This window comes from Cynocephalus volans, chromosome 9 (genome assembly GCF_027409185.1).
Source record: "Cynocephalus volans isolate mCynVol1 chromosome 9, mCynVol1.pri, whole genome shotgun sequence".
Taxonomy (NCBI): domain Eukaryota; kingdom Metazoa; phylum Chordata; class Mammalia; order Dermoptera; family Cynocephalidae; genus Cynocephalus; species Cynocephalus volans.
In genome coordinates, this window is record NC_084468.1 from 143,779,729 (window position 1) to 143,803,254 (window position 23,526).

A 23,526-nucleotide genomic window follows, 5' to 3' on the forward strand; every position below is an offset into this window, starting at 1 on the left:
GATTAAAAGATGTCTATTATGCTGGATGAGAAAACTGCATGAATTAAGACTTGGTAAAGCTGCTTTTGTTCTATATTTCTGAATCACAAAAGAAGGGTAGTCATGTTTCACCAGCCACTACCTGAGAAATTGAGAGATTACTTTTCTCCCAGACACAGTAAATACCATGCCATAATTAACCTCTTGTTGGGAGTCTTCTGGTTGGAATTACTTTCAAAGCTCATAGATGTGGGTAACTGGCATTGACTAACTGGCATTCTGGAGTGGCTGAAACAAAGCCTATTTTCACTCTCTAGCCTCATTTCCCCAAATAGCATCGAGTTTCTGTTACGGTCTTTGCCAAAACTAAATCCTGGGTCCTGAAAACATAATTTTGAGTAGAGTATATTTGCTTAGGTTCCAGAAATGAGATTCTTTTAAAAATTTGTTTGATAAGAAAGATGAACTATGATAATCTTTGGACTTTCTGGGGGAAAAAAAGGCACATCAGACTTGGTATTGATCTAATTCAAATTCTGAGCTTGTAAGAGAACCAGATTAACCCTGTGGAAAACACCTGCCCAGGCTGCAGCTGCTGAAGGAAGCAATCTTACAATGAGGCTCTGACATTCCCTAGGGCTCATGCTGAGCAGGGATTGAAATGGGAAAAAATTTTATTTACTTTGGACTTAAAGGGGTTAGATAATTGATTTTTTTGAGTTTTAATTCCTTTAGAATTCAGTGTCTTTGGATTTTAGCTTAGAAGGGGATTTAGTCTTCTGATTAAATTTTTTAATGGCCTCCCCAGGCTTCAAATAAGAATAAGCTTCGTAATTATATTTGGGATATCACTATGTTCTTGGCACTTTTTTTTTTTAGTATCTTTATATGTTGTATAATCTCAATATAGAACTTTGGATGAAATAAAGTTCTCACCATGACTAGGCATAATTTGGGAAGTGAAAGAGAATTAGAATGGATTTTCAAAATCAGAGGGAGTAATATTAAAATTATTATTTTTTTTTTGGCCTATTTCAGTATTTTTTAGGGACAAAAATCTACACTAGCCATCAGTATATCAGTAGCCCTGGTTGATATTGGATTTGTGAATTTATGAAATCTTAGAACTGCCTTGATAAATTTCAAGGAGGATGCTGTGGATTAAATGTTACCCCAAAACCCATTGAAGCTTGACCCCCATTGTAACAGGGATAAGAGGGTGGGAAACCCATTTGGTATTTGAAGGTGGGGGCTGTTAAAAGGTGATTAGATTGTAAGGACTGTGCTCTCCTGAATGGCTTGAACCATTCATGAAGTAATGGTTGTGGTTCTGATGGCTTTCTAAGAAGGATAAAAGGTTAGCTTTCTCTTGCTTGGCCCATTCTCACCATGTTACACCCTGATCACTGTGGAGAGTCACCACCAAGAACAAGGCCCTCAGCAGATTCATCCCCGGGGCCATGGACTACCAGCCTCTGAAACTGTAAGAAATAAATTTCATTCCTTTCTAAATTAACCAGTTTCAGGTGTTCTATTATAAGCAACAGAAATGGATGAATACAGAGGATTACCACACTGAAGACCGAACATAGGCTTATTAATTTAGTCATATGGTTTAAAAGTAAAGTTTTAGAAAAAAATCTAGATGGAGAGTGGAAATTCCCTCTGCTCCTGTACTCTACAATTAATCCTTAGAGTCAGGCTTTTTAAGTCCCTGTGGTTATACCATGCAGGTTTGTCCTGCTGTAATTGAGATCATAGGATCTGTGGCATGCAAACTACAGAACAGATGGGCTGAATGTTGTCATCATGTAGACTATCTGCCAGCATGTTCTTCCCAGAATGATCGGACAATAGCCAAACTCTTTGCAACATCTCAACCTGACCTCGTTTTTGATTTTTCAGATAAATTTTCTGAATAATCTAAGCCCTAATATAAAAGTAAAAGCATTTTTCCCTGATAAAGTGACTCTTAATATTTCTGAGTTCAATTACATCAGGCAGAAATTATTATCAAATTTATGTTACCTACAAGAAGACCATGTAAAGGGGAGTGGTGTTAGATCTGCAATGGAGGTACTATATGACTCAGTGCAAGTTTCCATAGCCATTTTGAAAAGTAATTTATAGCAGTTTAATCTTAGAATAACACAGATCAGTTAACTGGAAGGCATATGATTTTCTGGGGGGGGGGGGGTGTTATTCATTTTCATACTTACAGAGGACCGCTTACAAAGTCAGCATAAGAGGATCAGTGGAGAACGGGGTCAATGAGAATTATAAAACATGTTGGAGAATGAGACAACAGAATGCATCATACTGTTTTCTAGCATATAAAGGTTTGATAACAAGTTCTTCAAACTCTCATTTTTTTCAAAATGTGGTTTTATCTTGCAGGAGCCAATTTTCTTCTAAACGTAGTCCCTTTTTAAAAAGTTTCCCCTAATGCAAATTTCCTTGCTTCAATGTAACTTTCTTACATTGTATTTTCCAGCTCATTATATCTTCTAAGGCAGTATCAACTGAGCTAGGCTGCTGGGTTCCTTCCTTAAGTCCCTTGTTTAGTAGACCTACCCTGGACCTCCTTTGGCTGTTCCCCTCATTGCAAGGCAAGCAGTTCCTGGAGCGAATTCCAAGTCTGCACCTTGCCCTCCTCTGAGTCTCTCTCAGAGGAATTAGACCCCAGAATTCCCTCGCAATGGCCCTGAGCCTGCTTCCAGGACGTGCACAGTTTCCTTCCCAGAGCAGACATTGTTTGTTTGTTTTTAAGTTTTTCAGAGGCTAAAAGGGTAGAAAGTTACGGGTAAGAGAAGAAAAGGACAAGCCAAGGTGTGTGGGTAGATGGGGTCTGTTATTTTTACTCATGGTCCAGGCCCCACAAATTTTAGAGCTGGGCCTGACTGAAACATGTATTAAGCAAGGCTATGCACATGAGTATAGGTTTAGCCAAGCTTCACAGTTTTTACCTTGTTTGAATACTGTTTTCTATTTAATTTCCAAAAATCCTATTGATACCTTACATTATGGTTAATGGTGATAATATTTTGAATTTGTGGTTATTTTCTTATTTTGCAGCATATTGATTAAGAATAATTATCTAATAATTATAAGATGCTCTTGCTGGTAATATTTAAGTACATGGAAACTGTAAGTGCAGATTAGATTACTTCTCCCCTCACCATTATTGGCCCTAAAGACTAACTGCCATGTTTTTCTTTGTCTGACTACATAATATTTGTGTTTTTGCATCCAGTAGTTTTACATTTCTTTGATTAAAAAAACCAAATAAATCAGCATCATCTGCTAACTCATCGTTTTTCTCTCAAGTTCAGAAAACTTGAGAGAAAACCCTCTTCCCTAAATAAGATCAGACCCAGCAGCTTCTTTTGCTGCTCTATAGTTAATATTTCTATATTGGGGGACCTACATATTTTCCTCTCTTTCATTCAGTCTAGACAGATCTGTCTTCCTAACTAACTATATCCATCAATTCCATACTAAATAACATTTTAATTATAAAACATGGAAATAAGTAAGCAATCTGTTAAAAGTCTAAATAGTACATGTTATTTATTTCATGACTGCAATAATTGATCCACTAATATTTAAATACCTTTATCCTAATCAAAGACTTCAATACCTTCCTATTGTGGATTCTGTAGCTCTTTGATATTATTATTATTTCAACCTGTAAATTTGACTTCGTCAGTCAGCATGAAGAAAAATTTCCTCCTTGCATCTGAAGTTTGGTAAGTTTTGTGATAGGACACACATTTTTACTCAGCTGGGGAAAATAGAACTTTGGTAATAAATGCATAGTCTTTAAAGCTACTTTTGAAATCAAAACAGTTTGTACTGAATACAATATATATATATACTACTTATTAAAATTTGGCTAATCATAACATATAACCCAGATACCACTTTATTTTTTAAATTTATAATAAAAATGTGTGCTTCCAGATTTGCAAACCTCATGCTTGAAATTAAATGAAAATGTTATGTAAAGGTAAAAAATTAATAACAAAATAACTTAACATACCACATCATTCTTCTAGGTTACACATTATAAGAGATGACTGAAAAGGAAATATCTTTGCTATTGTTTAAACAGAGAGCACTGTGAAAAATAATTAATTCTGAGAAAAAGATGTATCATGTTTCTACATAGGAATAGTCTAATTCATAGTGTGTTGCATGAAATACTTTCATATGAAAGTATACTGATATTTTGTACCTTAACCTGTCTTCCTAGTTCATTCATCACATATTCACATATATTTTCTAAGTACCTTTATGAAGAAGGCATTTGCTAGGGTTTTTAGAGAGAAACAAAAAACACATGTCTTGATTTTAGACATAAAGAAACTGGTTGTCTCTGTGCGTGTATATGTATGTGTATGTGGGTGTGTGTTTGTGTGTTATAATACACAGTAGCTCTTCAAGAAGTATGAAATGATTTACTTTTAGATCTTCGCATATCTAAGTATATATGTATAAATATATATACATTTATTTTTAATGTATTTCATTTCTATAAAAGCTTATAGAAATGATTGTGGATTATATGTTATATTTATCATATATAATATATGTATGTGGTCATATAGAAATATCTATCTGTATATATATTCATAAACTGCAACTTCATTTAGATTTAATTGGCATTGATTGAGCACATATGAGATTCCAGATAATGTACCAACTACCATCTCATACATTACTACATTCACTATCTTATTTGACCTTCACAAGAAAAACATTAAAAAACAATTCCAAATGAAAAATGATAAAATTTATGGGAAATTAATAAAAGAAAACAAGATTTATTCATTAGTTTTCATTTGAATAAATAGCATTGCACTCTATCTCTTGATTAACCAGGGTAATGGGACTGGGGTCCTGTGGGTAAAGTCACACTGTGGATAAAACTTAACCACTTAAGTTGTTGAGCAAAAAGGACTCAGGATAAATCTGTTTTGTCAAAGTTAAATTCAATAATTAGAAAATTAAGTGATTGAGTTCAGTACTGCAAATGATATTGATGCTGAAAGGAAGCTATCTCCTTACCATAGGTAAGTCTGCTCCCATCCACGGGAACTCATAAGATAGCTATTGAATGATTCCCTGAGTCTTAGTTCACACGCAAGTCACTCAGTAAATTATGATAATATATAAGCTAATAGTTATTGAATATTAACTATGAAACTGAAACTGTTCCAAACACTTCTCTATATAATCATAGTTATTCCTGGCAACAGCCCAAATAGATGGGAACGGCTGGTTGTCCCTCATTTAAAGAAGAGAAAATTGCATTTCAAACTAATTAGGAAACTTGCCAACAGTCACATGCGAGTGAATGTCAAAGCCAGGTAGATGTTGGTCAAAGGGTACAAAATTTCAGTTACATAGGAAGAACATGTTCAAGGGATCTATTGTAAAACATGGTGACTATAGTTAACAACAATGTATTATAGTCTTCAAATATTCAAGAGAATTGACATTGTGTTCTCACCACAATAATGATAACTATGTGAGGTAACATATGTTAATTATCCAGATTCAGTCATTCCACAATGTACATATATTTTAAAAGTCATGAAATATATACAATTTTCTCTGTCAATTAAAGGGGGAAAAAAAGAAAGAAAAGAAAACCTAGATTTTAACCCAGGCCGTTTGACTCTTCGCCACCTGCACTATTACTTGATTCTGTTTAACCAGACAGAAGAGAGTTGTTACTTATTATTTAAAAGAAAAACAAACAAACAAAAAACATAAAACAAAAGCAAGTAAACTTAAAAGTACTTCAAATAACAATTACGCTTTTTCAGCAAATGTTTATCATCTGCTGATTGAACCAAATAATTATTGCTTTATCAGGTACCTCATGAGAAGCATTTTCATGTTTCTGTTTTACTATTTTCATTTTTAATTTCATGTTGAAATAAATAAAAATTTTTTTTCTAAATAACAGAGCGATTACATTTTTTGTGTCATAAGAAAAGTTTAAGTATGTCTCCCATTTTACATTGTGCATACTGTTAACATTTTTATTGGCCGTGAGGCATAAATTTACTATTTGGATGCTGACATTTAAATTACTAACCTATTTATTCAGATTTTTTAGAAGACAGGGCTTTTCCATCTTACGATGGATACAATGTAGTTTTTATGGGTTACTATGCAATTTCAAATGATGAACATATTCTCATATATAGATTTGTTCAAAAATAGAAAGATTTAAGTGTATTACACATGCAATAGAATGCATAGGGGTAATTTTAAGAATGACAATTCCAAGTAAAAGCACTAAAATTAACTTAAATTTAGCTTCAAGCATTTATTAGCTGCATGATCTTCGCAAGTTATTTAATCTCCAAGACTCGTTTTCCTTACATGTGAAATGATGCCTACTCCTCGGAGATTTTATTCAAGATTTAATAAGATTAAATAAATAGGTTTGCAATAAATGTTAAAAGGTCGATCTATATTAGTTCTCCTCTTACCACTTTACAACACATACAACAACAAAACAAATACAAAAACAGAAAATTAATCACATCTATGATCACTTAATATTGTGATTGCATTAATTAGATATTATGTATATAGTACATTATTCATCATATATCACATTTTATATTAACATTGTATATAATTTACATATATCTTCCATACCAAGATTTTTTAAGAAGAAATTTAAAACACTATTTTTAAAAACATTATAATAGATTAATAATTTTCTACCTTGTCCATGAGAGGATAGCAATTTTTCTAATAAAGCAGAAGGGTTGCCATATGGAAAGACAAGAAAAGTAATGGTACTTTTAGGGGTAAATCATAAGCTGTACCACTGTGTGTTCTAAATCATCCTGTTAAAGCTATTTTGCTTCATTTTCCTGAGAGGATAAAATATTGATGAAGACTAAATAAGGCCAATAGATGACACGGAATCCTTTCCTTTTACGAATTCATGAGAATTACATCATGAAAATTACTATTTAATTCTCGTGATTCTGAGCCACTGATTTCTGAGATTTGGGGGCAAGACATCTCATGACAAAAAGTTTTCTAATCTTTTCCTGAGATTTTAGATCCTTTCTGAAAAATAACAGCTATCCTGTAGTACGGATAGATTTCCTAAGAGCTGTAATCTAAGATCCAGGAAAGCAGAAAAATCTTCCAATTTTGTTCACTACTATATCCCCAGTGCCCGGAACTATGTTTGGCACTTAGTTAATGTTCAACACATAAGTAAGAATCTAAGTGACTGTATGAACCATCATTACGCCTGACTCAAGAATTTCTTAGTTATGCTTACAAGCTAGGTTGGAACATCTGCTTTTAATATGTGCTTGAGCAATGCATGTGTTTGCTCTACTCTTCGGGTTTCATATCTTGTACTTCCTGGCTGTCATCGCCTGTGTCAGCTTTGCAGATAAGTTTTCTTCCCAGAGTTTTCCCCAAAGATCAGGTAAATAGATCTCTGATAATAACTTCACTGCTCACTTTTCCCTACCAGATCCCAAGTTGCAGCAGCCCTCAAATGGACTGATGCATTCATCAAGGCTCTTTGTTACAAACAATAGGATCTGCACTACTTGATTGAAGTAGAAGAGATTTATTAAGGGATAGAGAAAGCAGCTCACAGAATTGAAGAAAAGTGCTATATACTGAGCTGTTAGTAACAGCTTCTAAAATACCACCATACAATTGGGACATCCAAGGATTGGCTGCCTCGGCGTTATCAGAACTAACTACATAAGGACACTGTCACCCAACCTGCTGGCTTCAGCACCATATGGCCTTTGCCATTATCTGTGAAAGGAAAATGGCTGTCCCACAAAAATGTGCTTTTTTTCCAGTAAGCCACTCCATAAAATGCCGTGCTTGTGTGAATTGTGTAGGAGAAACCTAAAGCACCTCCAGAAAGCTAACTGCAAAGGCTGGGAAATGTAGATTTTGATTTACTACATGTTGTAAAAAGTCTGTTTTTTTAAAAAGTCATGCTAATTGGTTTTTGAGATGATTATTGTGTGAATCAATCTATAGTTACCACCTCAAAACATGTGCAAACTTTTGAGAAACAAGGATATTTATTAACATTGTCTAAAGAAGGCTTTTAAAAGTTTTTCACAAATATATATACATATGTAAAAATTCTGAATTCACATATACAAAAACGGTAATGGTCATTTTTAGATGCATACATAGATTGCCAGTAAAATTTATTTTCTTGCTAGTGTTTAAAATTCTTCTGAGTGTTATATAAGATAATACATGCAAAGCAATTAGAAGAGGACTTATCAACAAAGAAATACTCATTAATGTTACACACATATACATATGTGTATATTATATATGATCAAGATAAAGCAAGTGACGCACCTAATACAGGGCCTCACAGTTATTAATTACACAGAATTTGTGAACTACAGTAGTTATTATTTTTAATTCTCTGAATTTGTTTGACTTTAAAAATGACAATGCATTAGCATTATGGTGAGAAAAACATTATATGTCTTTCTTTTTCTCTCTGTATCTATGTGCTGTATGTTTATATAATTCTTTATTTTTCAGCCTTAGAAGCAAAGTCAGAAGACATCAACCCTTCCATGAAACATCAAGAGAAAGATCGGTAACAGGAGAAGCCTACAAACGCTTTACTCATTTATACCCCAGAGAATAACCGACAGAAAACATACTTTCTGGGATGATGATGGTGGTGGTGGTGGTGGTGGTGGTGGCTGTGGAGGTGGCAATTATAAATGTCTATAGAGCCATTCTTTTGTGCCCCTACTATTCTAAGTGTTCTGAGAGATAATTCTCTATGGGTCTCCTGCATTTCTGCATGTTTTGAGTGAAGAGACACTGTTTTTGTTCCAGACTTTCTTTTCTGGGATTTCGTATAGTGAATATCTTTGGAAGATCGAAACAATCCCTCCCTCTGCAGCGAGGGGCAATCATGCTTGCTGTGAAGCAATAGGGAAAATGTGGGGAGCCACAGAGTAGGTGTTAGGTATGCTTCTTATCCTTATATTTGAGTTTCCTAATCTGGGTGGGACACAGTGCGGTGTGTCTCTCCTATAATGCAAACTACCGCCCACGCAGGCATCGTCTGGCTCTCTTCTCATCACCCTGTGCGAATCGGTGCAAATGATGATACTCTTTGTCTCTGACACAGGACAAATGATGTCCTCTGCTAGCATCCGTGACACCGTGAGGCTGACTTCGTAGCTTGTTAAGAAGGTAAAACCTCAGACCCTTCATAGTTATTGTTAAGTGCTTTGTATTTAATGACTTTAATCATCAACACAAGCCTGCCAATAAAAAAATTATTATTACCCCATTTCACAGATGAAGACATTATGTACACTTGTCAAATAATTTGCCATTTGTCACACAGGTATTTAGTGATAGAAACAGGAACGAAATATACTCTGGCTCTAGAGCCTGAGTACTAAACTGCCAAGCAACCATGTCATACCATTGTATATTTCTTAGTTTCTCTCTCTCTCTCTCTCTCTCTCTCTCTCTCTCTGTAAGAAAACAATAGAATAATACTTTCAGAGTGTGGAATAAAAAAACTTTCAGCTTGTCAAATTGAAAAACTGCTTAGCTTGTTCTGAATACTTCTCAACACTATTCCTATGAGCATTCATCAGTCACAGTCTTCTATCTAGCCTTGGCAATCTCTTCACCCTGGCATTGCTGCCACCACATTTGCGAGTGATATTTTCCCAGCTACAATGTGCTCTATGAGTCTATTCTCCTCTATATTCTGATTCCTCCTTTAATTCTCATCAGTCTAACATCAATATTTTAACATCTGCAGTTCTATTAATGCCCCACAATCTAGAATACTTCCCCTTTCCCCTGCTTTTCTCACTCTTCCCCATCCATGTAGACAATAGCTTGACTCCTATATCAAGAAAAGAATAATATTTTCCAAAAGCCCATTGTTGGAACCCGGAAAGCTGTATCCCGAGGAAGCAGCCTCAAAAGCAAAGTTTTCCTCTCACCTTCCGCTCTCCTGTCTTTCAGCTTCATCCTCCCCTGAGGCAAGACATAGAAACTAGAATCCCTCTTCCCCAAGGCAGGTCATAGATATACCCCAATCTTCCCCCTGCCTCTCTGTCTTGGAGTTGGCCATAAAGAAATTCTCTGATCTACCCTGTCTGAAGAGGCCGAGAAGAATCTGAACAGACAGGCCTTGCTGGGTTTCCCCGCTCAGTCTACTAGCAGAAGATCATATTTTTCTTGTCCAATGACATTTCTACACAGCTGTGCCTGCTTCATAGAACCGAAGCAGAAATATGGACAATTTTCCTTATATTTTGGAGTCTTCATTCTGAAGGCTCCCATGTCATGTAAAACAATGATATAATACAATTTGTTATGCCTTTTCTCTGTGTTAATCTGCGTTTATCAGATGATTTTTCAGAGAACCTCCAGGGGTTGTAGGGGATGTCTTCCCTTGGACCCGACACCTACTCCTCTGTGCTTCTACAGCATTTGGTGTGCAAAGTGTTCATCATACTTCTTTTGTGACTGTTTTCATTTGTCCTAGTTCCCTTTTCTCAGACTCACAATCAGTATTACTTGACTCCTTGAGGGAGAAACTTTGTCTGTAGTCTCTATTTCCCTGGCACTTAACCCTGTTTCTAATATTTAGATTAATAAGCATTTGTTTAATTAAGCTTTATTATCTGAAGCAGGTTTGCTTATCATTCTGAATTCTTCTGGCAGGCTTAAATTACCTCAAAATTTCTGGCACAAAGTGATAATTTCTAAATGTAGGAGCAGTTAATTTACAATCAAAGGGTTAAATTAAGTTTGCATTCTTTTTAAAAAAAAATTCCTTATACATTTTTTTTCAAATTTGCATATGTCATTACAATGTCAAAGTAGTACTCTCAAAGAATAGTGCTTAAATTTCCAAAGAATAAGGGAAACATATTCTATATATATGCTTCTATTCTAAGTGTTGTCTACTGCTTTGTGTAATTTTTTCCACTATGGTGCTCCATGCATCATGGTAGGAATATGACAAGAATAGTATTAGTCTCAGAATAAGTATGAGAGGTCACCTGGAGGATACTTAACATCAGAAGATCAGGTGTCTTCAAGTTTTGAAAGTATGTGAATTATAAGTTACGATTACATAAAATAATGACACAAATTAAAAGTCAACATGTCTCGATCTCTAACTTTAACATTTTATAAAATTGAAGCTATTTTCATAAATATGTTTCTATGGATATATTTAAAAATGATTACAAATGTTTCAAAATAATTTGAAATAAGAACTCACATAAACCAAGAGCTTTTCATTTCACTCAAAAGGGTAATGCACTTTACATTATTTAATCCTTAAAATAGCACTTTGTGGTATTTTGCATTTATATTACAGGTGAGAAAAGGAAAGTAAGAAATCCTCAGTGGGGATAACTAAAGTCTAAGTATGCTGACTCTGAACTCCATAATACATCTTGAAAAGGGCTGTATAAATCAATGCTTTTCAGAATGTGATTCTTGTGACTATACTGCTTTGAGTGATAATAGCTATTTCTTGAAAGGTGGGTGATGGAGATGAAGGGATTCTTGGTCAAATAAATTGGAAATGCTTAAAGAAGCAAAGGTAAGCAACGTTAAAAGACTATGCAGAAATTTTGCAATATCACATGCATATTTGACCAGAATTTCCTCTCACTTTACATTGTCTAGTGGATAAAGATTCCATGCACCAACAATTTACAAAACAGTATCAATTTTACTAGAATGACATGAATTTTTTCAGTATTTACATCTTATTTAAGTAACTGAAAAAAAAAATTTCCCATATACTGAACTGAAACTGTGAAATGTATCTTAAAATTATTTAAAAAGGAAATTATTTATTTTTGGCAAAATAGTTAACTAATCATCACAGTTGGACAAAGAAATATGTATGTTACTGAGTATAATATACAGAATACAGCAACACATACGTAAAATTATTCACCACGATCAAGTGGGATTCATCACAGGGATGCAAGGTTGGTTCAACATATGCAAATCAATAAATGTGATACACCATATTAATAAAATCAAACATAAGGACCATATGGTCATCTCTATAGATGCTGAAAAAGCATTTGATAAAATTCAACATTCATTCATGACAAAGACCCTCTATAAGTTAAGTATAGATGGAAATTATCTCAACATAATTAAAGCCATATATGGCAAACCCACTGCCAATATCATCCTGAATGGGAAAAAGCTGAAAGCTTTTCCTTTAAGAACAGGAACTAGACAAGGATGCTCACTCTCACCATTCCTATTCAATATAGTGTTGAAAGTACTAGCCAGAGCAATCAGAGAAGAGAAGGAAATAAAGGGCATCCAGATTGGAAAAGATGAAGTCAAACTGTCCCTGTTTGCAGATGACATGATCCTATATATCAAACAGCCTAAAGCCTCTACAAAAAAAATCTCTTAGAGTTGATAAATGATTTCAGCAAAGTAGCAGGATACAAAATCAACACACAAAAATCAGTAGCATTTCTATTCTCCAATAGTGAACATGCAGAAAGAGAAATCAAGAAAGCTTCCCATTTACAATAGCCACCAAAAAAATAAAATACTTAGGAATTGAATTAACCAAGGATGTGAAAAATCTCTATAATGAGAACTACAAACCACTGCTGAGAGAAATTAGAGAGGATACAAGAAGATGGAAAGATTTCCCATGCTGTTGGATTGGAAGAATCAACACAATGAAAATGTCCATACTGCCCAAAGTGATATACAAATTCAATGCAATCCCCATTAAAATTCCAATGACATTTTTCTCAGAAATGGAAAGAACTATCCAGATATTTATATGGAATAACAAAAGACCACACATAGTCAAAGCAATGCTGAGTAAAAAAAATAAAGCTGGAGGCATAACACTACCTGACTTTAAACTATACTATAAAGCTATAATAACCAAAACAGTATGGTATTGACATAAAACAGACACAGTGATCAATGGAATAGAATAGAGAATCAACCCACACACCTACAGCCATCTGATCTTTGACAAAGGCACCAAGCCTATTCACTGGGGAAGAGATTGCCTCTTCAGCAAATGGTTCTGGGATAACTGGATATCAATATGTAGGAGAATGAAACTAGACGCATACCTTTCACCATACACTAAAGTCAACTCAGAATAAATTAAAGAATTAAATATACAGCCTGAAACAATAAAACTTCTTAAAGAAAACATATGAGAAACACTTCAGGAAGTAGGACTGGACACAGACTTCATGAATATGACCCCAAAGGCACGGGCAACGAAAGGAAAAATAAACAAATTGGATTATATCAAACTAAAAAGGTTCTGCCCAGCAAAAGAAACAATTAAAGTTAAAAGACAACCAACAGAGTGGGAGAAAATATTTGCGAAATATACATATGACAAAGGATTAATATCCAGAATATATAAGGAACTCAAACAACTTTACAACTAAAAAACAATCAACCCAATTAAAAAATGGGCAAAAGAGCTAAGTAGGCATTTCTCTAAGGAAGATATACGAATGGCCAACAGACACATGAAAAAATGCTCAACATCACTCAGCATTCAGGAAATGCAAATCAACACCACAATGAGATACCATCTCACCCCAGTTAGGATGGCTAATATCCAAAAGACTCTGAATGATAAATGCTGGCGAGGTTGTGGAGGAAAAGGAACTCTCATACATTGTTGGTGGGACTGCAAAATGGTGCAGCCTCTATGGAAAATGGTATGGAGGTTCCTCAAACAATTGCAGATAGATCTGCCATATGACCCAGCTATCCCACTGCTGGGAATATACCCAGAGGAATGGAAGTCATCAAGTCGAAGGTCTACCTGTTCCCCAATGTTCATCGCAGCACTCTTTACAACAGCCAAGAGTTGGAACCAGCCCAAATGTCCATTATCAGATGAGTGGATATGGAAAATGTGGTATATCTACACAATGGAATACTACTCTGCTATAAAAAAGAATGAAATATTGCCATTTGCAACAACATGGATGGACCTAAAGAGAATCATATTAAGTGAAACAAGTCAGACACAGAAAGAGAAATATCACATGTTCTCACTTATCGGTAGGAGCTAAAAATAAATAAATAACCACACACACACACACACACACGCGCGCACGCGCGCGCACACGCACACACACACACACACCGTCGGGGAGGGGAGAAGACATAACAATTACAAATCCTTGAAATTGATATGACAAGAAGACAGAAAGGACATTGTTGGGAGGGAGGGGGGAAAGAGGTTTCAGTGATGGGCCACAATAACCAACCATATTGTATATCGAAAAAATAAAATAAAATTTAAGGATTTAAATATACACCCTGAAACAATAAAACTTCTTAAAGAAAACATAGGAGAAACACTTCAGGAAATAGGACTGGGCACAGACTTCATGAATACGACCCCAAAAGCACGGGCAACCAAAGGAAAAATAAACAAATGGGATTATATCAAACTAAAAAGCTTCTGCACAGCAAAAGAAACAATTAACAGAGTTAAAAGACAACCAACAGAGTGGGAGAAAATATTTGCAAAATATATATCTGACAAAGGATTAATATCCAGAATATATAAGGAACTCAAACAACTTTACAAGAAGAAAACAAGCAACCCAATTAAAAAATGGGCAAAAGAGCTAAGTAGGCATTTCTCTAAGGAAGATATACAAATGGCCAACAGACGTATGAAAAAATGCTCAACATCACTCAGCATCCGGGAAATGCAAATCAAAACCACATTGAGATACCATCTAACCCCAGTTAGGATGGCTAAAATCCAAAAGACTATGCACGATAAATGCTGGCGAGGCTGTGGAGAAAAAGGAACTCTCATACATTGTTGGTGGGACTGCAAAATGGTGCAGCCTCTATGGAAAATGGTATGGAGGTTCCTCAAACAAATTTCATGTTTAATATAACTGTAGAGACAAAGCAAAAAGGGAAAGGTGATGGACTATATAATTATTTAATTGGCAAATAAAACAGGGACTTCTGTAAAAAAATTTTTTTAAAAAGTAACGTTCATATGACTATTTCAAGAACTACTCTTTTACAAAGTCTAACCCTTGCAAGTAAGTGAAGTTATTTCTCAAGCTAAATAAATGAAGCTATCAAACACATTTTGGTGGGTTAATATTACTTATTATTTCTTGAAATATGACACTCAACTATTTCAGGAGACAGTTTATGGAATGTTTTAAACAAAACTTCTGTGGGAAACCATTTAGCTCTCTGTTAAAAAAAAAAAAAAGCCTAGAATTAAGAAAAATCATTTGGGCGATTGAAGGGAAGATCAATATTGAGATGTCAGTGTGCAGATTAAAAAAAAAATTGAATTATGCAAAGAAAAGCCTACTACTTAAATGTCTAAACACTATTCATTTGAAATCACATGCAGCATTAAATCAGTATTTATTAGAAAAAAATTAAAGCCAGTTATTCTGGGTTGTTTTCCCCAATGTCACCAAACCTCAGTTATGTCCTAACATCTTTTAAATAGCATTGCCTCCTGGTGAGCAAAGTGAGCTGCAAAATAAATTGCTCTGGAATCAAAATAAATGACCCATTGGATGAGATGATTTTTGGTATCCATTTGAAAACTAGAAAATATATGCAAAATGGGGAAAAAGATGATGTGTTTGGCATAATAGAAATTTAATTCTTTTGGGCATTAATAAGAAGCACGACCAGTTACTTTTTGAAATCTCTTCTGGTTGATGATAATAGGATCATTAGGTAGAGAAGAATGTTTGTCTTCCTATTGGCTGTGACAGGAGGACATTCAACAAAATCATTTAAGATTTTAGGAATTTATTTTGATAATTTTTTAAAGGATGGGGAATGAATATTACCTTAATTTTCAGAGATAAGTTATTACTCACATTAAAAGCTATATGCCCCTCCCCCCAATGCCTCACTAAAATACTTTCAGGGGGCATCATTTACATTATTTATAGTGAATATATTTCAATTAATTTATAGGTTTGTTTTACAGTTACATATGAGAACAGAAATAATGTTTTTGAAAGCTTGTCCAAGTAGTAATTATTATCTTATGTATGCAATGACTTCCAGAACATGCATTCAATATATTACCATTTTTATTTCAAAAACCCACTCATTATCACAAAATATCACTCACATAAACAAATATGACATATTTTTTAATAGTAAAGATTACAAGTGGAACAGGTGCTAGCTAATGAAATCAGAAACGTCTGGCAAGGTATTCATAATAATGGAGAATTACGTTTTTAATTGATTTAGTGCTCAATGATCAATTTACCTTCATATTGTTAAGTCAGGTGTAAAGTGAACTGGTTTGAAATATTTGGGATGCTCAAATTGGTAATTAAAGATTTGCCAGTCTATCATTACCTGTCAAGTTGTGCATGTGGGGCACTGATATTTTGCTGCAAAGTAATCAATAATCACTCGTGAGAATGCTTTCTGCCCCCAGTTAATTTTGAAAGTAAAAAGTAAAACAAGAACAGTGAAAATAGAATTGTTTTGATGTAATGCAATTGCTATGGCATAAAAAGTGCATAAACTAATTATTGTTCCCTCGCATTCTTTTACATCATTTAATTATATTTTAAGAATTATTATCATGTCTGCCATAAATACACTTGTCTGGAGTTCATCCTGCATTATTGGTTGCTAAACAAACAAACAACAATTAATCCTTTGGTTGACATTTTCTAAAAGTAACTTTTCTTGTCTTTTAGGTACTTGAGCTTCCTGAAGATAAGTATTAAGTATGATACATAAAAACCACAATTTTCATGAATCCTACCAAAAACTTTTAACTTCAGCAAATGCTTTCTAGACTGAAAACAAAAAACTTGACATTTATAATAATGTATGAATTTTCAATCCATTAAAAACATAGTGACTCTTCATTTCATGTAATCATAACAATCCTTTTCAGAGATTTTTTATGGGACTAGATATATTGTATTTCATAAATATAAAGACATGCAACAATTAGACAAAAAGTTTCATATACAGCTCATATACATGAAATACCATCTTTCAGTTTTACATTATATTTTCATTAGTTTATGTAGTGTAGCCAATTTCTTTCAGTAATAAGAATCTGAGGGTCCATTCTTATCCAGTCACTGTTTCTGACTAGGTACCTGACCTTGAAGAAGAGAGCTAACCTCAGAAAGTCTGTGGGATTATTCCAGTTAAAAGAGCTCTGAATATTCATGCAACCTGAATTAGGTATTTAGCATTCCAACCTTCAATAGCAACACCTCCTTTGACCTGATATATATAAACCAGATGACTTTTAGTGTTTTCAGTTGCCAATTTGTAATACAGGAAATAAAGGAGAATCTAAATGCATGGTTGTATCAAAACAGATGGAAAGTAGTGTGTGTGCATGTATGTGTGCACATGTATATGTGTGTGTAAAGACTGCAGGCCTCATAGTTCTTTAATACCATTTATTGTCTGAAATATGTGTTTTTAGTTTGGTTAAGTATAATCTTAGCATAATGTTTTCTTTTATTGTTCAATACATGTAAAAATGTATGCTCCACAGAGAGAGGAACTGTGCAACTTACCTTCTTCATATACATCAATGTATATGACATAATATTTGTCTTGTGGAACCTATTGAGAATTATAGAGTTTTAAAGAATAAATGTTTATAATAATAGTGTGTTCAATGTTCTTACAGAATTATAAGCCTCAGGATTTCAGGTATGTGAACTTTTGCTATCACAGGGTATATTATAACAACATTTACCATGAAAGATTGAATGATAGGTGCAGGGGATAAGTCACTAGTCAAAAACACAAATATTTAGAGAACAAGCTAGCAAGGAGTCCTACATCTATCCCTTAGAACCCCATTATGCTGCATTTATCATTGTGTATATTTTTTTCTTGAAGTTACAAAGCACTAAACAGTATAGCAGTAAGGACAATATTTGTAACCATGCCATTAAAGCAAAATAACATGTACATAATAAAATGCATATCTATAACATCTATGGAAATAGCAAAAACATTGCTAATAGCAGTGTACTAAATTTGCCTAATGTACCATTGGTTAAATAAAATATTACCCATTTTAAAATAGAACAAAAATGATATTATTGATTTGAAATAGTTACTTTGGATGTGATTTCTCAAAATGCTAGCAAATATGAATGCTAAATCTTACTTAAGAATGTGTGTTTGAGGATTAAAATGAGATAATGTATATAAAAAGCTCAACATGGTGTCTGACATCTATTAGGTATTTTATAAAGTATAGTTTTTAAAACTATAACATGGAAGTGGCCACTAGGGAAAAAAACTTTAGTGCTCAGTCTCCTTAATTGTAGAGTCTTAAAATAACCAAAATATAACCAGCAATTTAAAAAAAGCATACTTCTGAAAGTGAAGAGCCAAGAGTGTCTACTTGAACAGAGAGTGGGTGGGGATTGTGTCATAAAAGCCACTGCATCTTTTTGGTGAATGGACAGTCAAACATTCTTTTGTTTACAGGGTGAAGTATCAACTCAGGATCATGTTAGAGCATAATCACAAGCAAACTCTGCATAAACAATATTATTTTTATAATTGTAATAAATATTTTAAACTATTTAGAAAATTAAAAACTTTGCTAAGTTAACAGGAATGTTAAGCTATTGGTAAACCAAGAATTATTTAAATTTTCCTCAAAAACGGTTATTACTTCACTGAAAATTCTAGAAAGATGATGTTAAATATAAGTGAATAAACCACCCACAAATTTAAATAATTTCTTGAAAAATATTGGCAGAGACTAACAAATTTATTAAGCTCCTTATTTTAGAAAAAATCTCCAAAGGAAATTATTTTCTAATAATATTTAAAAATTTTTAATAAATTTTCAAAAATGTACAGTATTTTAACATGCTATATCTGTAATATCACTGAAGAACAGTGTTTAATAAGGCTGCCTGGATAGTTGACCTTTTCTTTCAAACCTGTAGAACTGTCTTCATCTCCCTGCTATAATCTTCAAAGTAACTTTAAGGAAGGTTATCGTAAACAATTGTAAACCCCCAAATTGTGTACTAAATAAAGATTAGGTCCCCACTCATTTAACAATAGGCAATCTAGACACTAAAATCAGTTGAGAATCCAATAGCATACTAATTATTTAGTAAAAATTTATTTTATTGGTTGAATTCCACATAAATATAATTTTGGAATATGTAAACAATATGGATTTGTACAGTATTTCAAAATAATAATAAAATAAAAACATGTGTGGGTGTCAAATAATTAATCATTTAGAGATAAGAGTTGAAAGTTTGCAAACATTTTAATATTTATCTCTATGTACATGGAGAAAAGAGAAATCAATTTTCACTGGAGTGCTTTCGTATTAATGTAATTTCAGGTCCCTGGTATTAAGTTAGAATTGTTGTCATAAGCAGAAATAGGCACAGAAGCAGGAAATTAAGAGTAGAGACTTCCTCTGGATACATTCCTGACAATGTCATAAACGTGTTCTGGTAAATGAAATTAGCAATAAGCCAGGAAGTCCATAGAATTACTAGCTGCGAATGAGTTATAAAACCAAAGGAAGATGTAGCTCACATTTCAATAATTAGTCGACTAGAAATGTAAAATATTTGATTTTCAGAATTTTTGTCATCTACTGATGGGTAAGCTATCACTTTCCTGGCTCAAAATGTGTTTGTTTGTTGGTTTTCCTTTTAATATTGACATTTAAAAACATTTTAAATGGTTATTTCTAATTTCCAGTGAAATAACATTTCATGATGATTCCCATAGTCAGAAAAAATATAGAGCTCTTCCATTTAGAAATAAGCAACAAGTCGTCATGTAACCATACATCTCTGATTTACTTGCAAGTCAGTAGTCTAGAAGCCATAATGCATGCAAGAGTTCTGAATCATGTGGAAGCTAATAACAGTGAAAGGAGTAAGAAGCATCATCTTGAACTTTTATTATATTATAAAAGAAAATATGTTCCCAGACAGTAGCTGAAAAAACATAATTTCTACTACTTTAGATATGATTTATGCACCCAAAGTAATAAAGCATAAAAAAGAGAGCTACACCACTGAACTTATTTCTACAATAATAGAATTACAAATAGGATTTAAGATTAACCTGAAACACTGAGACCCTTCATAAGAAGGAGGATGTGCACTCAGTGTGCTTAAAATGCACATATCATTTACATGCACACCAGACAGTACATCTTGGAGTCGAAATTCCCTTTTGCAACACAAAAGTATAAAACTTTGAATTAATAATGAGTGTTTTGAGGATAAATAGTATAATAGTTTCATGCATAAAATGATAAACCATACTTCAGTTTGCTGAAAATGAACAGAAATAGTTTGGGAATCCCTGAAAAGGCAGTCTTACATAATTCATTTGAACAAAATACTTCTGGCAAAGTAAAGAAATGCATGTCTTTTTTTTTTTTTTCTTCAGTAATACAGACGTGCACAGGTCACCAAACACAGAAAAAAATAGTGTTTGGGAAGCCAGTCAGTGTGCAGAAATGTGCAGAGAGGATTGTATTTGAACTTGTTATAGGTAAGCAAGATTATATTGCCAATCTACAGATCCTCAGAAGCAAAGTACCCTGTCATTATTTCAGGAGCACATGTAATCTTAGTAACTCCTTTATTTTTTTATTTTTATTTTTTTGGTAGAACTCTGAAAATAAAATTAACAAACAAACAAACCAATAAATATATCTTCCTTTTCAGAAAGGAGGGAAGGAAATAGGACATGTATGCTTCACTCCATAGCCAGACTTGGAGCTGGGATGCCTTTGGGGAGAGAAAGGATAAGAAACGAAGCTGGAAATGTAGAAGAAAGACCAGCACATGAATGGAAAGGCCAGAGGGATTAACCCAAGAAAAATCTGTGACGTTCCATCATTACGATGGAAACCCTTTGTTGAAGGATTACCTATTACCTAGAGTAATTTATTATCTCAGTGAGTAAACTTCAAAACTGAGAATGTGTTTCAGAGAATAGAGTCTTCCTGTGTCTTATTAGAATTGACTGTCTCACAGTAAGAGCTATTACCAAGTGTTAATATATAAATAAAAATTTACTAGCTTTTTATAGAAAATAAAATGAGACGGTAGTGACTAAATATCTGTGAGATGTATCTTGAAAATGTCCACCGGCCAATTCATAGATGTCGGTGAACACCTACTCTTAGGGACAGTGCTTGATGGAATTCCACCTGAACACTAGATGCAATAAACAGAAAACTGTGTTCTGTAAGGTCACTGAGGAAGGAGACGCTAGCTGGGCAAAGGAAGAAAAAAGATTGTATTAGCAAGTGCAAGCGGACCTGCCCGCCTGAGCAGAAAAGTAGCGTCAGCACTGAGAAGGATTTGGGTGTCTTCTTTTATAGGGTTAAGATTGGTATCTGGCTTAGCCTAGGAAGACGGTTACAATGTTCCATTCCGGGTACAGCTTACTAATGGGAACAGAGACTTACGAGACAGAAACTTTGGGCCTGCAAGGGAAATAGTTACAATGTTCCATTCTGGGTACAGCCTGCTCAACCTGTTCATGGGAACACAGACTTAGGGAGATAGAAACTTAGAGGAAGGAAACTGAAGGGTGGGGGCTTTCTGAAAGTCAGGTTCTCAGTTCCAGGGACCTAATATGTTGACGTTTCCAAGAGCACTTTATGGAGAAGGGAAATATCAGTGGAGAATCTTCAATAGCCCTGGAGAGTCCTCAAAGGGCTAGAAATGGCTTCAAAATCACATTGAAGTTTTATTATTTTTCTCATTTTTAACTTTATTTCCAAAGTAGCATCACATTTTTTTTCATTCTCCTATAAATTTGAATTTATGCAACTATTATCTTAAAACATTTTTTTCTTACCTTTGATTCTTGAACTTTCTTGACTTTTTTCCTGCTGGAATTAAAACAGAAATAGGTCAAAATGTGTAAGTAAATACGGGAACAACAGTAATACATGAAGTATACCTATAAAGACCATCAAAATGTTTTTGTTTTTTTTTTAAATATACTGAGGAGACATTGTGGCAAAATTCTCACCTTAAAAATACTTATGTAAAATATTTTATTGGAGTAGTAGCTCTTGGAAGACATATATTTCTCTAAAAAAACAGTACATTATATGAATATGCATTTATAAATAAATCAACAAATGGTTAATGAAAAATAAATAATTATGGCTCTCAAATGCTTTAGGCCATTCCATTTAATTCCAACAGTTATTGAATGATGTCTTCAAAATGTGCTTTCAACAGGTCCACAATCATGAATTGTTGACGGAAAAAATGTAGGGGCAAAAATAGTGAGGAATTCCACTGCAAAGACACAAAAGATTTTTCAACTGTTTTTCTTTCTATTTAACTTAGAATCAGACCCCATTTCACTTTTTTAAGGTTAAAGTTGACAAGAATTCTATTACTTATTCAAAGCCTGCTCCTGTCAACCTACCTCTCAATTTGACACTCCTTATTAGTTACCAAGCAACCACAAAATAATTAGCTTGCTTTCAAGATTTAAAGTAGATATTGTGCACTCTTTAACTTCTCAATTAATATTCAAGCACAGTTTACTCTGCCTAAAAGTTTTAGGGTCTTACACTAAAAATAATTTTGAAATATGTTTCTAATAAAAAATGACAATCTCATATATATTAAACTGCAGAACTATATGAATGCCAATAAATTTTGACTGCGGGGTAAAAAAAAAATATGAAGAACTTATTTTGCTGCAAACATTAATTCCAGATTCAGATTCTGAGAATTAAATGCATATTGACAAATGTATATTTATTGAACCAGCTAACTCAATATATAATTCCGTTCTACTTTAAGACTTTCTGTTCTAATTCTTTCATCCTAACTCAACCAACCTCTGTGTTTGAATTCTGTCGGCTCTTTGTCAGTTAATAGATTTTTCCAGTTCTAGTTTACTTTTAATTTAGAGTATCTGTTGGTCACTTACACTAAAATTCAAATATATGTTATTTGTTTTAGAAATACATTATTCTTTCATAACTATAGGTTTGGCATACTTAAATTTTCCAATGGAACATTTGTTAATGAAAATCTCTCTTTCTCTCTCTCTACCTCTCCCTCCACCTTTTTAACATTCATTCATTCATTCATTCAGTCTTTCATCAAATATGTATGGATCACTTTTTATGTGCCAGACATTATTCCAGGTGATGAGATTATAAGGGGTGAAGGAAACAGAAAAAAATGGTGTCCCTGTGGAACATGATGCATAGATGGTAATTAGTTCTATTCATAAAAAGATATAGCACTGTAGGTGACAGTGTTGGAGTGAAGTGACTATAATTATACATAGGGCCACAATGATAAATTTATGTTTAGATAAAATTCTGAATGTTTGTATGATCCAAACATCTATATGGAGAAAAAAATGTTCTAGGAGAGAAAAACAATTGCAAATGTTCTGAGATACAGGAGTTCTTAG

At 33.7% G+C, this 23,526-nt stretch overlaps 1 protein-coding gene across 3 annotated transcripts in view; it reads right to left on the minus strand.

Annotated features, from left to right (window-relative positions):
* The window catches only part of FSTL5 (follistatin like 5), a 733,912-nt gene that overhangs the window by 640,923 nt on the left and 69,463 nt on the right, over positions 1 to 23,526 (minus strand). For 2 of the 3 annotated variants that reach the window (XM_063108449.1, XM_063108448.1), the window contains exon 2: positions 21,934 to 21,964. In XM_063108449.1, the coding sequence (XP_062964519.1) occupies positions 21,934 to 21,964 (31 nt within the window). Of the gene's footprint in view, positions 1 to 21,933; positions 21,968 to 23,526 lie in introns of all 3 variants that reach the window. The other variant, XM_063108446.1, reaches the window with a different exon arrangement.